Here is a 15397-nt window from a genome sequence, read left to right as displayed (position 1 = left end):
AGGCTGCAGTGAGCCATGATTGTCCCACTGCACTTCAGCCTGGGTGATAGAGCAAGACCCTATTTCAAAATAAATAATAATAATAATGTCTTTACTGATATTCTGTGTTTGATGGGAACATTGTAATTACACTTTCGTTTAATTCTTCAACCATGGTTTGTTTTTTGAACATATCTATAACAGCAACTTTAAAGTCTTTGTAAAATCTGACATCTGGTTGCTCTCACAGGTGATTTCTATTGACTGTTTTTATTTTTTTCTAGTGCATATTTTTAATCCTTTTTTTTCCTGGTCATACTTTCCAGTTTCTTTGCATGTGTCATAATTTTTTTGTTGAAAATTGGACACTTTAGGTCATATAGTAGTAACTCTGGGTACTGGTCTCCTACTTCTTTTGGAGCTTGTTGTTGTTATTTGCTTATTTGTTTAATGACTGACTGGATTATTGAAATCTATTCCCACTCCCCCACAGCTCTACAGTAAGAAGCCTCTATTGTTGCTCCCGGGGGAGTACAGCATTGGATAGGCTCACAGGCATCCTGCAATGACAGTGGCTTTGGCAGCACTCTGATTTTCTTTCCCTGACCACACCCAGCTGGTACCAGATCTTGTACCAGGTCTGATTTTTCCTTGGTGCTGTCAATGGAATTTAATTCCATTAATTGCAAGCTGATTGCTCTATTGTTTTCAACAAGGTACTGGGGCATAAGTTGTTCCACAGACATATGCAATTAAATTTGGGTCTCTTTGAAGAGATAGTTCCTGAAGTCAATGCTTGAAATTTGTTCTGGCCCCAGAAGATCTCTTTCCCTGGTTCTCTCTGGCAAACTAACCTGCCTGAAATGCAGCCTATGTCGCCAATGAATCTACCAATCTTCTAATTTGCTTTCACCAGAACCTCCCTAAGAGCATTTTTGGAAGTGGCTTAAACTTTTCCATCCTCTGTTGCACATGAAGTCAGTTCCTTTGGGGAAAGATTTAGAGTTCTTTTTTTACAGTTTGTTTCTGCCCCAAGCAAAATCTCTGAGCTGCAGCTCTGGAGCTGAGGTTGGGGACAATGGTGTGCTTTCCTGAATGACACCCCCATTTTAGGAGCTGAATGCTCAGTGGAGTGAGATGAATAGCCTCAGGTCTTCTTGGCTTATCTCTCCCAACATGGAAATTCTGCCTAACGGTGATTGGAGCCCTGGCACACATTGCACAGCCACTGTTCTAAGAATGAGGGCTGGGTAGAAGGGAGTCTCCATCTCTGGGGGGCATTCACCCAGAACTTGGCTTCAGCAACAGGTAGTTTGGGGCAGGATAAGAAATGTCCCACCTGGGAAGATACTCCTTCAACTGGGAACCAGGGTGGAGGGTAAAGGAACCCTGTGTTCTTGGTTGAAGCTTTCTGGAGTGGAGTTTCAAATTTACTGAGTTGGGAGGGGAAAAGAAGAGAGTGGGTCTTGGTTCAAATACCACAGGCTCACTGTTCTTATTGAATTTTAGTGTATGTTCTTGAATAATGTTTTTCATTTGCTGTATGCATTTTGGACCATTTCTGAGACTTTAAATGCTTGTTTTAAAATTTTTCACTAGTTTCAATGGATAACAGGTTTGCAGAGTTCTTCACACTGTCATGCTGGAAGTGAACTGTTCTTCAGAACGTAAAATGTTTTCTTTTAGAAAGTGATTATTTAATACATATAGATCTTCATAGAAAAACAGTTTTCTGATTTAACGTGCATATAAATCACTTGGGGAACTTATTTACAATCCTGGGGTCCTACTCCCAGAGATTATTATTTTCCAGAGCTAGGGTGGTAATCAAAAAGAAATCTACATGTTTAGCAAGCTCCCTATGTGATTCTTTGAGAAAAAATTATACTAAAAAGACTAATGCTTACTAGATAAGATTGAATTCTTCTTCATTTTTTTAAAACAAGTTCTATGTCTACTAAGGGGCTTTGCAGCTATGGCAGTGTCAAACACTGGCTACTTAAACATTACAATAGTGTGTGTGTGTGTGTGTGTGTGTGTTTACATCAAAATCTAGAAATTCTGACATTCTAAAAAGTGCTGCCTGTTTGGAGATGGGAAGTGCCAAAGAATCATGGCTTAGGGCTGCCAAGAATCAAAGATGACAGAGGGCTTGGGGCAAGGTTTCTCAGATTAGGGTTGGGAGATTAGAGTTGGGAGACCACCTGCCTGCCTCAGAATCTTGATTTTTCTCGTACCAGATCTGATTTTTCCTTGGTGCTGTCATTTGTAACCTTCCCTCAAAACAAAGATAGAACACACTGTAGTTTTTTTTCTGCAACTGGTCTGATTTGCACACCATCAAGTGGCAATATGTGCCTTTGGCGAGCAAATTAATGGGATTAAAACAGCTATCAAGCATGCTGCAGCAGAAAGGATTCCTCCCGCCCAGCTGCACATTGTTATCACTACTGTGAATCCTCACAGTCATAATAGAAAATGAATATCATTTTATATTTTAAAACTCTAGACAGAAGCCATCAGCAATTTATTTTTCCCAAAGAACCAGCTAATTAAAATTGTAAATAAGATTGTGTTATGTTTGCATGTACTCCTGCGAGTCTCGTGAAGAACCAGAACATAGATGGTTAGATGTCTGTTCTGTGCATATTACCACTCAACTTCACTTCCATCTGCCCATACTCCCATCAGAGTAGAAGGCCACAATCAGGGGAAGGAAAATTTATGCAAAAGGCTTCCACAACAGAAGGCAGAATTAAAAAAGAGGAAGGCCCCAGAGAGCTCAGGAAAGCTGGTTGTCTGAGGCACTGTAAGAAGCAACAGAATATTTTCCTATGGGGTTTAGTAGGTGGGTTGTTGTTATTCTTATTATTAATTGAAGATCAAAAGAACTGGGTTTCCCAGTGGAAAATTCAAAAACACATGTTACGACAAAAAATCTAAAGATCAACCAATTTTAACTTTTTTTCATTTATGTACCATATTTAGTAGGATATCACTCCCACACTCTTGGTATGTTAATAATTGATGGCCTCTCCTGGCACCAATTCATAGATAAAATTTAGAAAATTTCTGATTTTTCTTCTGTGATTTAATGATATGCAATTATTTCTTTTTATTACAGACGGAATTGCAGAGCCCTAAAATTTATATGTTGAAGTTCTAACCTCCAAGTACCATTAAAAAGTGACTGCATGTGAAGATAGGGTGTTTAAATAGGTAATTAAGTTAAAATGAGGCCATTAGGGTGGGATCTAATCCAGTCTGAGTGGTATCTTTAAATAAAAAGAGGAGGTTAAGACATACAGAGAGATACCAGGGGTGTGTGCTCACAGAGAAAAGGCCGTGTGGCAGCACAGTGAGAATGTAGCCATCTGCTAGCCAAGAAGAGAGGCCTAAAGAGAAACTAAACCTGCCATTACCTTGATCTTGAACTTTTAGATTCCAGAACTGTGAGTAAACAAATTTCTGTTGTTCAAGCCACCCAGTCATTGTCATGACATTGCTATGGCAGCCCTAGCAAATTAATACTCTCAGTAATGGTCACCTTTGCTGGAATTGGGTCTTCAACCAATGTATAAACACTTGACATGTGAAAATAAAACAGAACAGGTAAGTTATTAGTTGATCATTTTCATCGACTAAATGATATACCTAGGACTTCTTTAAATTATAAGTTCTTTGGTACATTATAGAGTTACTTCAATTCACAGACCATTAATTTCCATCAATGAATGAACAATCAACATTAAGTCAACGCAGATTGTTGATTGAAAAATGTACCTGACCTGACCACCCCCCATCTAAATTGGGCCCTTTTCTTAAACTCTGTCATAACATCCCTTACTCTTCCAACATAAGACTTATCGTTTGTAATTATATATTTATTTGTGAGATTATATACTTAACATCTATCTCTCCGCTGGACTCTCCATGAGACATAATCATCTCTGTCTTGTTCACCACTATATGCTCAGTATCCAATACAATGTCTGATCTTTAATTATTTGTTAAATGAGTGAATAAAGAAGTGATAAGGTTCTTAGAACCTTAAGTTGGGGAGGTTGATTGACAGGTTTTAGAATTCCCCTGAATCTCCAGAAACTGTCTTTAAAAATGTGTTTATGCATACATTTCTCTGAAGAGAGGATTCACAACCTTCATTTGATTTCAAAGGGATCTGTGAACTACCTGAAACATAAGGAACTGTTGGCCTATTTCCGTGTGGTAAAATAAGATTCAATACCAAAAGACTTACCTGCAGCCTAAAACAAAGTATGCTATATTTACATTTACATGAACGGATGTGTGGGTATATGTATATGTGTGTGTATAATTTCCAAGAACAGAAACGCTGCAGTGAATCTACAGAACAATCCATATTCCCACTTCCCCTGAATAACTGATCATTCCTGTAGTCACTGAGTTGGAGCAGTAGCCACTTGCATACATGTGTTTCTTGGCAGCAACATCCATCACCCAGGCCAGAGAAAAGGAAGCTGTAATTCCCTCCTTTCACCTGCTTGGGATGCTGACATCCCTCTGCAGCAAGTTTCTTTTAATAACAAACCTTAAACCTCCCATTTAACAAAGGCACCAGGCCATGTTTATCAAGCACAGACGCACAGGCAATTTGATCCAAAACCCTGGGATTTCCCTTCCCTTACTCTGAAGCCAGAGAGGAGATCCAGCCTAATCAGGCCAAGGAGGCCTCTGAGTGCTGTGTGCATTCACAGTGAGGGAGGCTACAAGATGGGCTGGGACACACTAATTGGCTGTTGTATACTAAATCTCTTCTCTTCTCTCTCCCAGTTCCAGAAGATACTTCCCTTCAGTAAATTTCCTCCCTTATTTTTGTCCTAAAAAATGGAGACTTCAACAGTAAATCTGTCCGAAGAAAGGTTTTTGATGTGCTGTTAACTCTCAGTTATCCACACTAGCAGAGAAGAGCAGTTGTACTGATAATTCAAAACCAAAGGCTCTTTTGATTTAACTTTGCAGTTCACTGTTTCTAGGGGCTTGGTGGTGGATTTACCTCCCTAATTATGGTTGTCTTTGTTTCTTATTAAAATGAGTTTGTCTGCCTTAGGGCCAGGCGGTTGGATGACATGAAAATTCTGGCACAGAATTTGTAAAACTCACCAGGGAAAATCCACAAGGCACACAAATAATCAGACTTGACTAGATTTGAGTTCGCCTTCTTAATCACCTGTTACCAATTGCTTTGCTGCTCTACACTAAAGGGAGACAGAAATGAGAAATATCTACAGGAGACCAGTGGGAAGAGAATGAGTCTTTACACTTAGATGAAGACACAAGACTGTGTTGTGGCCAAGACTGATAACACAACCAGTGTTGATGATTTCCCTGCCTGGTCTCACAACCTTCATTTCTGCAGCCAGAGTGAACTTTCTATGCAAGTCTCATGATGTTCACCTCTACCTAACATCCTTCAGTGTGCTAGTCATTAGAGCTGTTCACAACCATCCTGCTCTCTCCTTCCCAGCACGTGATAGGACTGCGCAATGTCCCCAGCCACTTCAAATTGGACGCGGTTCTGTGATTGGTGTTGGCCAATGGAATGTTAGCAAATGTGTCACTTCTAGTTGGAAGGTTTCAGAGCCAGCGTGTGTCCAGCACATGTCCTTGGGTACATGCTTTGTCTGGCAAGACTGGCAGCATCTGAGCTGGCAGATCTGAGCTGGTGGCTATACCATCAGCCCAGGTCTCCCTGGGTGGCTATGATAAGCAGAGCTCCTACAAGCTACAGATGGGTGTGTGGTAGGAACAATAAACAAATCTCTGTTGTTTTCAACCACTGAGATTTTAAGGTTCTTAGTTAACTCAGCATATCTCTATCACTGCACATATCAAGCTGCACCATGATTATCTAGTTTTCTTTCTCTAGCTAGACAGTGAACAACTTGAGGCCAGAATTATTTAATTAAAAGTAATGGCAAAAGCGCAATTACTTTTGCACCAACCTAAAATATTTCTTCTCCAGTGTGTTAACTCTAGTGCATAGCATATTTAAAAGAGCCTGGTAGAAAATGAAATTCTCTTCCTTCTTGGTCTCTGTGATTCACCTTGTTTCTGTTTTTCTAACACTTGCCCCACTCCCAACGTCACCAGCTACAATGATAAGCTGTCTTTGTTTTTCAGATATATGAGGAATGGTGGAGCTGTTCTTCTGGACCAATAATTCAAGTAGAAAGAGCTGGTGGAGGAGACAGGCATTCTTAGGCTGCAGGAGTTTGAAATACAATGGCTTCAAGGAGCAGACACAATTTTGAAATAAAATCTTGGGGTAGCCACTCAAGAAAACAAAAGTATATCCCGAAGTGTTAGGTTTATGAGGGATAAGAGTGGTCATCTGGAGTGAACTCCTCCATCCTTATTATTATCATAACACGAGCATTTACTGATGACTTACTATGTGCCAGGCACTGTTCTCATTGTTTTACAGTTAACACATTAAATCCTTACAACAACCTTATATGGTAGCTATTATTATTTCCATTTTATACATAAGGAAACTGAAGCATAGAGAGGTAAAGTAAGTTCCATCTGGCCACACGGTTAGCAAACATCCCTCTCTAAGTGTTCAGCATCTGCCTGAACACTGCTTATCATGGAGAGCTCACTGTCTCCCACTGCATCCCACCCCACCTCCTGCTCCAAGCCACATCCTGCCTCCCCCTCAAACTGCCATCCCCTGAACATTTCTGCCTTCTAAACAAACATAAAGCAATTCTACCCTTTTCTCTTCAAGGCAGCCCTTTAAATACTCAAAGGCAAAAATCACATGTCCCTTAGGGTTTCTCTTTCCCAGTCTAAACAGCCCTGGGTCACTCAACCATTTACAATGTGCCACAGCTTGAGGCCCCTCACCATCCCAGATCAGTGACTCACACAAGCTGGGGACCAAAAAACGTTGGCTAGGTCAGTGAAGTGGAACTGGTGGAACTCGCCCTTCTAGACTTGAGCTGAGCCAATGCCTCCTACAACCCGGGGCACATTCTTTCACTGTGTAAAGCAGGATCTGGAGGCATAATCTGCTGCAGCAACAGCTGGCTGGCCACATGCCCTGCACTCATCCCCATTCCAACAAATGGAACACCAAAGGGTCCACATGTTCACAGTTCTTCCTCGGGTGGAAAGTCTGTTTCTGTCCCTCCTCCCCCTTCTCCCCACTCTCCCACTCCCAGAGGCAGTGCTGAGAACAGCCCCTCAGCTCACCATGGAGTTCATGGCAAAGTGATTGTGCTGCGTCTGGAGATCAAGGGCATACTGGTAGCTGACTCCAATCTCCGTGTGGCTCTGGAGGAATAACTCCTTGTTGTGGCTTATCCAGTCGAACATCTAGAGAGGACAAGAAGGCACAGCATAATCAGAATGGTCATGAGTCGAATAGGGCAAAACTTTCAGAGCTAGTGGAAGGGGAAAAAGCTCTCCTGCTGGTGCTCAGTGAGAACCAGTTATTGTTCTGAGTCTCAGGGTCTTAATGGGGTGGGCCATAGCCTGAGTTCTCAGGAGAGCCCTCACTTTCAGCTTAAGAACCCACCAGCAGCCACTGTGTTGCATTACAGAGCCTAAGGGAAAAAGAGAAAATGAGTGAGATAATTGGGAGATGGGAGAGGAAGCTGTTTACCATTCCCAGCATGCTTGCTTTAGGGACAGGTGCTGAGGAGACAAGCTGGGAGGCTTAATGCATCTCCTGCTGCACTAGTAGAAGAGAGAAATCTTTGAAGGAAGCAACAGGGCCATCCTTACTCTCCCCTGCCCCCCTTATACACTGCCCAGCCACACACAATGTTGAATTGATTCTGAAGTGAATCAGCTTTTCTCATAACTCTACAGCCTCACAATTCCAGGTTTTCTGCTATAACCCATTGGGAAGCAGAAGATGAGGGTTTTAAGCATAGTATAAGTACCGCCTGGTGCTAGCACAGTGGGTATTAAGCCATCTTCCTCCTCCTAGCTCCATACCCTGGTTTTCACTTAGGTATCCAGCCCTCTTCCAAGAAGCTCACATACTTCAATGGGAGCTGACCAGAACCCCTGGCTCTTTGGGACACCAGACCTAAGCCAACCAGTGCATGACATTTCCCAACCAATGGGATTGTCTCAGATATAAGAATGTGATCCAATTTAGTACAATAAGACATGAGGGAAGTTTGCTAGAAACTTCTAGGAAAACAGAATCCTAGTTATTTAGTTATGGCTTCTCTTCTTCCAGTATTGTTGTATGTGGCTCTGACCTCAAATTGCTGCAGCCATTCTTCTGGCAGCCTGAGGGTGAAGCCAATAGGTAGAGAAAGAGTGGAGCCAAGACAACTGCAGGAAGCAGGCAGAGCCCTGGCTGAGCATTGTCTGGTTTCCACTTTGTCTCTGGACCTCCTTGGACCTGAGCCAATAAGTCCTCTTTATTATTAAAGCCAGTTTAAGTTGGACTTTCTGTAATATTCTGTCCAGAGCAGAAAATTCTACTATTTTCTCTTTAAGGCAGCCCTTTAAATATTTGAAGGTAGCCATCACATGTCCCTTACAGTTTCTCTTCCCCAGGGGGATGTGGACTGGAAGGGAAGAGAAAATGGTTAGGAGGCTGCTACAGAAATCCTGATGAGGGTCAGGACCTGGAAACTCAACCATTTCCAATGTGCCACAGCTCGAGGATCCTCATCATCTCAGCTCAGTGACTCACACATGCTGGGGACCAAAAAACAATGGCTAAGTCAGCAAAAGCCAGGAAAGGTGTGAAAGAGTACATTTGGAGAAGAGAACTGCACTACTTAAGCCTCACACTCCATTTGGGATGGACTAAAGGCCACAGCCCAGTTGCAGAGTGAAGCAGGAAGCAGCTGAGAACAGAAGCAGGCTAAGAAGTGGCCATGACTGCACCAGCTTTCCAGAGCCAGAACTGCAGCCTTATCCAATTATGTTCCTTTAACAGAAGAGTGAATTGACTACTTCAATTACATTCGACCAATATTTATGGGACACCTGCTATGTGCCAGGGACCTCTGGAGGTGACATGAGGCAAAAATGACTAAAATATGGTTCTTGAGTATTAGTGGCTTAAAGGCTAATGTGGAAAGTTGGCATGGACTCAGATACAACTTTATTATAATCTGGTACACAATGTGATTAAAATTACAACTCAAAAAACATCTACTGATAAGATAGAGGTCAATATTGGCTGTTGAGGGAGCACAGAAGAGGCCACCTCATCTATCCTTGAGGAGTGAGATGGGGAAGAGCAGAGAAGGCTTCTCAGAGGAGGTGACACATGAGTCGAGCCTTGATTCAGATAGGAATCAGCCAGGTGAAGGCCAGTGGGATGCATGCTCAGGCAAAGCGACAGAACTGGGACAGCCCACTGCGTCCCAGGACAATGAAGGGTCCTCAGCTGTGTTTCTGGAGCCTGACATCAAGGAGGAGGTGTGGCTGGGGAGGTAGGTGGGACAGACTGACCACAAAGAGCCTTGCACACAGGCTTCAGGGAACCTGGACCACACATTGTCAGCTGCCAGGTGCTGATGGAAAGTTTTAAGCTGGGTAGTGAAGTGTGAAGTGAGCTTGATGGCAGTGAGGGATGTGGACTGGAAGGGAAGAGAAAATGGCTAGAAGGCTGCTACTGAAATCCTGACGAGGGTGAGGACCTGGAGTCGTGGATTATGGGAGTGGCTGTAGAGTCTGAGAAATTGGCAGATTTGAGAGCTACTGGGAGCAGGACTGGGAACTTGGCTGTTTAGAAAGGAGAAGGTGGGGAAGAGAGAATAGCCAGGCTTCTGGCATGGCACCCTGAGTCCTGGTAATAAAAAGCACCACCACAGATGCTGTCTAAAGAAGAAGGTAAGAAGCTTGGCTGGGAAATAATATGTTCTGTTTTAGATGTGCTGAGTTTGGGAGGCCTATGAGAGTTTCAAGGGGAGGTATCCAGCAGGCAGTTAGATTTGTGTCTAAAGGTCAGGAGAGAGACATCAGGGCTGTAACAACTCACACTTAAGTATAAAAACATCACCTTCCAAAGGCAAACGTGCATGATTTGGAGATTATTCTCCCTTTTGAATTACACTTCCATCTATTTACACCAACAGTAAAGAAAGGACGAAAGGACCATTCTTTACTTCTGAGTGTCAGAGGATTTATTTCAGGCTGGGGCTCCTGTAGAGGTTGGGTCGGTATTTGTGCTGTGTGCACTATCCTGGGTCCTCCAGCCTCAGCTACCCTCACATCACAGGCATTTGTTCAGGGCTTTTATTTTTTCTTCTTTAATTATTATTAAGGACAAGAAGGAAAAGAAGACAGGAATTTAGAGGACTCTCATTCTGTAATTTTTATCTTTAAAATTCTGCCTCCCAGCCCTATTTTAAAATAATTACTCATTTCTTTATTGACAAAAGAATCTATAAAGTTAATGAAAGTCTGAAATGCCTGAAGTCCTTAGAACTTGTGATGAAAAGCACTCACTCCATACACTTTCTTGGATGTTTCAGTGGCCGATTTGTGACCTTCCCTGTATGTTATGTTAAATGGTGACTTAGATATGCAAATAAGCAGATGAGTTATGTGCTGGCACCAGAATGATTAGATTGCTCGGCACCAGATCCCTCAACCACAGAGTAGAGAAAGCTGAACACAGGCCAATTAGGGCGGAAAGCAATATAAAAATGAATTAAAGACAGGTGAGAGTTGAGAGTGCCGAAGGAACTGTGCACCTTGCTGAATCAGCTTCTTACAAAATGAGGTCTGTGCCCATGCCATCCCAACTGATTTTGCCTTCTACATTTGGAGCATACAAGCTTGTCACTGGGGTCTGGGACATTCTGGAAAAGTTTAGCTTTCACTGGAGGTGGTGCTCCAAAGAGGTGACACACATCTCAGTAGAGAGAAAAAGACCTGCTCTGGGGATTAGATGGTCTCATGTGATGTCAGGAATCAAGGTTTCCTAAGGGACAATCACAAGCCTTCTCTGGACCTAAACTTGCTGCCTACTTGCATATAATCCTCACCCTTGCAAGGCTGGCTGTCTGCAAGGGTCATAGTCATCTCTGTTGCATTCAGTGGAACTGGCGGCAGAGGCAGAATGTGTGCATGCATGAATGCATGCATGTGCATGTATATATACAGTCAAGTGAAATGAAGACTATGCTGGTTCCAGGCCCAGCTCTGTCACTAACTCCACATGAGACTGTGGAAAAGTCACTTCATTTCTGATCTTCTCCTCATTTGAAGAGATAGTAGTTTGCAGAATGGAGGTAAGCATCCTGGTTTATAATAGGCACAATTTGGAAATGTATAGAATGCATTTTTTCCACCCAAAATAAAAAATAATTTTGTTGATTCTCCTGGATCAGAAGATATATTCATTGCTACAACTTACATTTCTATCTTTTTGAATAAAATAATGTCAGTGAGAAAAATGGCATTGTTTTATAGCCAGAGAAGCTTCTGGGCTTGGTGGTGTGTGCCTGTAATCCCAGCTACTTGGGAGGCTGAGGCAGGAGAATCACTTGAACCCGGGAGGCAGAGGTTGCAGTGAGCCGAGATCGTGCCACTGCACTCTAGCCCAGGCAACAGTGCAAGACTCCATCTCAAAAAAAAAAAAAAAAAAAAAGAAGAAGAAGAAGAGAAGCTTCTTAGTCTCAGCCCTGACAATTGTGTGATGCTTTAGAGTTCAAAATGTCCACTCACCCTTCATCATTACATTGCATCCATAAAACAATCCCACAAGGTGCTATCATCAGGCCCACTTCACAGGCAGGAAAAGGTTCAGGGAAGTAAAGTCCAGGGTGTAGATTTAATTCATTCTGCCCAAGGCTACATTCACTGAGTGCCCATTGCATGCTTTGGGGACCCCGCCCTGCCTCCTACTCATATGGCTGTAAGACTTTCTCTGCTTGAGCTCCCCAGGGCAGTTATCCCTAAAAGTTAGCTGAAAGGGCATTGTTGGTACTCCATCTGGGGTAAGGTGCTATTCCTCAGTGGGAACATTTCCCTGCCAATATCTAGCCTGCTCTTCCTTCTCTGCCTCCTCTTTCTTCTCCTCTTCCTCCACTGCCTGCCCCACCAAGATGGAGTGCCAGGTGTCTGGGGATGGCTGATTCAAATAGCTCTAGTTCTCTCAATACTCACTGAATGAATGAATGAATACTATGAGTTGGTCATAGGTTATTCGGTTGCTAGTCTCCAGATAAGTGGACTCTTTCTAAGCTCCCTTCCAGCTAGGACATTTTAAACTAAAAATATCTCCAAAGTGCCTTCAAACTTGTCTTTGTTTTTCGAGAAGCCACAAATGGTGAGTTCAACAAAGTGTAATATAACAAAAAAAAAATTCTACAAAGAGGAAAGTTCATGTCTAAATAATGAAATTGTATCTCTTTGAAATCAACATAGTTTAGTCTCATTAAGAAGATAGATGTTACATGTAAGTCATTTGGGTTTTTTTTTTTTTTCCTTTTCTTTTGGGGTTTTGTTTTTAACCAAGCTAAGTAATTTTTTTTTTTCTGCTGGCTAAAATCCAGTGAAAATATACAAATCTAGTTCTTAATACAGTAAATGTTAAATGAATCTATTTAAATGCAAATTAGGAAAACAAACAGAAACCTTTTTCTCCTTTCAATGATAGGAATAGCTAAAATGTTATTATTGTTCTTTTTTTAAGAAGCATAAATTATTTCATAGGACAAGTATATTAAGAATCTTATGTTTATTTTCCTTAATTTGCCAAATTTAGCAATAGCACCTGATTTAGAGTTTTAACTTTCAAACCACCTTATTATCCATTGTTAGTATTTTATACTCTAATTATAGATTACATTGGTATTAAATATGTTCATATTCAGCTTTGATGAGCTGATTAAGAGGACACAAGACAACCAATGGCTTTTCTTTGCCTAAATACACACATCCCAATATCAATCATGTTCACTATACCCTGTGTACACTACAGTGGTCCATCCATAAAACCTTGTGCCCTAGAGAGAACTAACAACCTCCTTGCAGGTGAACATTGTTATATCTGGGAAACTAGCCACCCAGTCAATTCCAAAATAAAATTTTATGAGTGTCAGAGGGCAAGGAACAGAATTCAAATCAGTACAGACTCTGCTGTATAAACTTTGACAAATTTTATCATTGGTCTGAAATTCAGTTCCTTATCTGTAAAATGTGGGTAACAATTTAAACTACTTAAACTTTAGGGTATCAGGGAGATTCAAATAAAATGATGGCTATGAAAATGCTTTGTTAAGTGCTACATATATGATAGATTTTGAAATCTGCATATGAGCATATATTCTGTTGCACATATTTCCCAAATGTTTTCATTATAGTAAAAAACAGATGAAAGGTATGAATTTAAGATTGCAGTAGATGGGGAATCACACCTGCAGCTCATATGCAAACACATCCGCCGCCTACCCACCTAGACATGCACCCCCAGAGTGACCACAGAGCCCTGCATAGACACAGCCCAAAGGTGCCTGTCCATCCTCCCACCACCTCCACCTCCACGCACTCAGAGGCCCAGACACCCTCTCGGGGCTCTGCCTGAGGGCACTGGTGCCTCCCTGCTGTCCCTGGGTGGCCTGACCAGGGAATCTTACTTCCTCTTGGCTTGCTTCCAGACTCTGTCTTCCCCACACTCTCTGCCACTCCTCAACTCTCACTATTACAGACTCAGTCCCTTTGGCTCTTAACAGTTTTTCACTTAGGTGAGATGCCTATTAAAATGCAATTTTTCATGTAATCCTTCCTGGAATCAGTTTATCCTGAATATAAAAACAGTTTAGTAAGAGGGCAAGGTCCTTTGTGAACATGGCCCAGGGATGAGATCCTACAAAGTGGCAGAGAGGTCCTAGAGAGAAGGAGGGAAGCCCTAAAATAGACGTGAGAATCAAAGGTAAAATCTCCTCACTTTACAATTTTGCTTTCATGGAACTTGGACTGACCCAGGACACATTTTCTTGTGCAAATAGGGCAACACACAGACCTCGTGTGTGTGTATTCTGGCCCAGGACCCTCAAGACCCTGCTTGGTTTTCATTTATCCACTCTCCTAGGATTGAGCTTTGATAGTTTTCCAAAAAAAATAAATAAATAAAAGGTAGAGAGAGAGAAAAAAAAACATAAAGGACCCCAAAATGTGGAGTTATCTCCAGGTTCCAAGAATTCCTTACTGAAAGAATGTGACACCTCACTTCTTTTGTATCCTGCAAACCCTGCAGGCCACAGGGTATTCAGGTTCTGAAGAGATCATTACACAGACATCTACAGACAGGGGAGGCAGCTGGGATGTGAGCCTGAGAGGCTGTAGGTGTAATAAATATCTCTTGAAGCTCTGCTTGTTTCCTTCATGTTTTTGGCATGTCAGTTGGCATAGTTTTATATATTGTGTAAAAGAGAAGCCATTTTTGTCTTTTGTCATAAATCCAGTCTGCTCAAGGAAGGACAGCACAGCCTCGTTACCTGGGAGACACTTTCACTGTATCCTCAGTAACTGGCCAGGACGCCAAACATCTCACTGACCAGGCCATGTCTCTGACTTGTAAACATGCTACAGATCCCCTAACTCATTTCTTACACCTTCCATACCCAAATTCCTTAAATCTCAAATCCCATGTCTAACACCCTTACATGTTGCTCACAATCTAGAACAGGTCTGATTTCTCTGTAAAATAGCCAAATATCCCACTACGAGCAAAGGGTTAACAAAACCCTTTCCCCTCTTACATGGTAATTTGACCTTCAGTTAACATCCAAGTTCAGCTTCCCTGAAAACAGATAAAAGATGGTATGTGCCAACATGTTGCTAAATCATGTTTCTTACGGTAAAAAAAAATATCCCCTGCTTCACAAATTTCATCTTGATTGGAAGGAACTGTAAGTGAACTGCAAATACCTGATGGGTACACCAGACCTTGGACATCGCTGAGGTGGTGATTTTTATAACTGCAATGTTCATTGCAGAAACTCTGGAAGCTGTGCCAACGGAGTTGTTACCAAACATACTGGTTCCCATGGGGCATGGAGTTTATAAGCCAAGGCAGCTCCTGCAGCTGCCCAATGCAGATCTTACCTCCTTGCACCTAAGCCGATGGCTGAGCTGAACTGCTGCAAGCACTGCTCTGCTGGCAAGCTGTGGTCCCCATCTTATATCATTCTCAGTAGATCAGTACCCAAGATGGCCCATGGTACTCTCATAAATCTGAGTGTTTAGTAGGAACTAAGAAGACTCCCTGGTAGGTGTTGTGCTCATATTTTAGAGCCAAACTATACCTACAACAGTACTAAGCCTCTTGTCTTCTTTTTCTTCCTCTTCACTTCTCTCCATAACAATTTATCTCCACGATATGTTAATGTTATCTCCGTAACATCAATGATGATGATGGTTATGACAGTTGCAACAACTAAGA

The 15397-nt window shown here is 42.0% G+C and overlaps 1 protein-coding gene across 26 annotated transcripts in view; it reads right to left on the bottom strand.

The window, feature by feature from the left end:
• KALRN (kalirin RhoGEF kinase) overlaps nucleotides 1-15397 on the bottom strand; it is a 694106-nt gene that overhangs the window by 424793 nt on the left and 253916 nt on the right. For all 26 annotated transcript variants that reach the window (XM_055259658.2, XM_055259655.2, XM_055259656.2 and 23 more), the window contains exon 6: nucleotides 7219-7341. In XM_055259658.2, the coding sequence (XP_055115633.1) occupies nucleotides 7219-7341 (123 nt within the window). The remainder of the gene's footprint in view (nucleotides 1-7218; nucleotides 7342-15397) is intronic.

The sequence above is a fragment of the Symphalangus syndactylus genome, chromosome 21, assembly GCF_028878055.3.
Source record: "Symphalangus syndactylus isolate Jambi chromosome 21, NHGRI_mSymSyn1-v2.1_pri, whole genome shotgun sequence".
Lineage (NCBI taxonomy): Eukaryota > Metazoa > Chordata > Mammalia > Primates > Hylobatidae > Symphalangus > Symphalangus syndactylus.
This window is presented reverse-complemented; position numbering and strand designations above follow the sequence as displayed.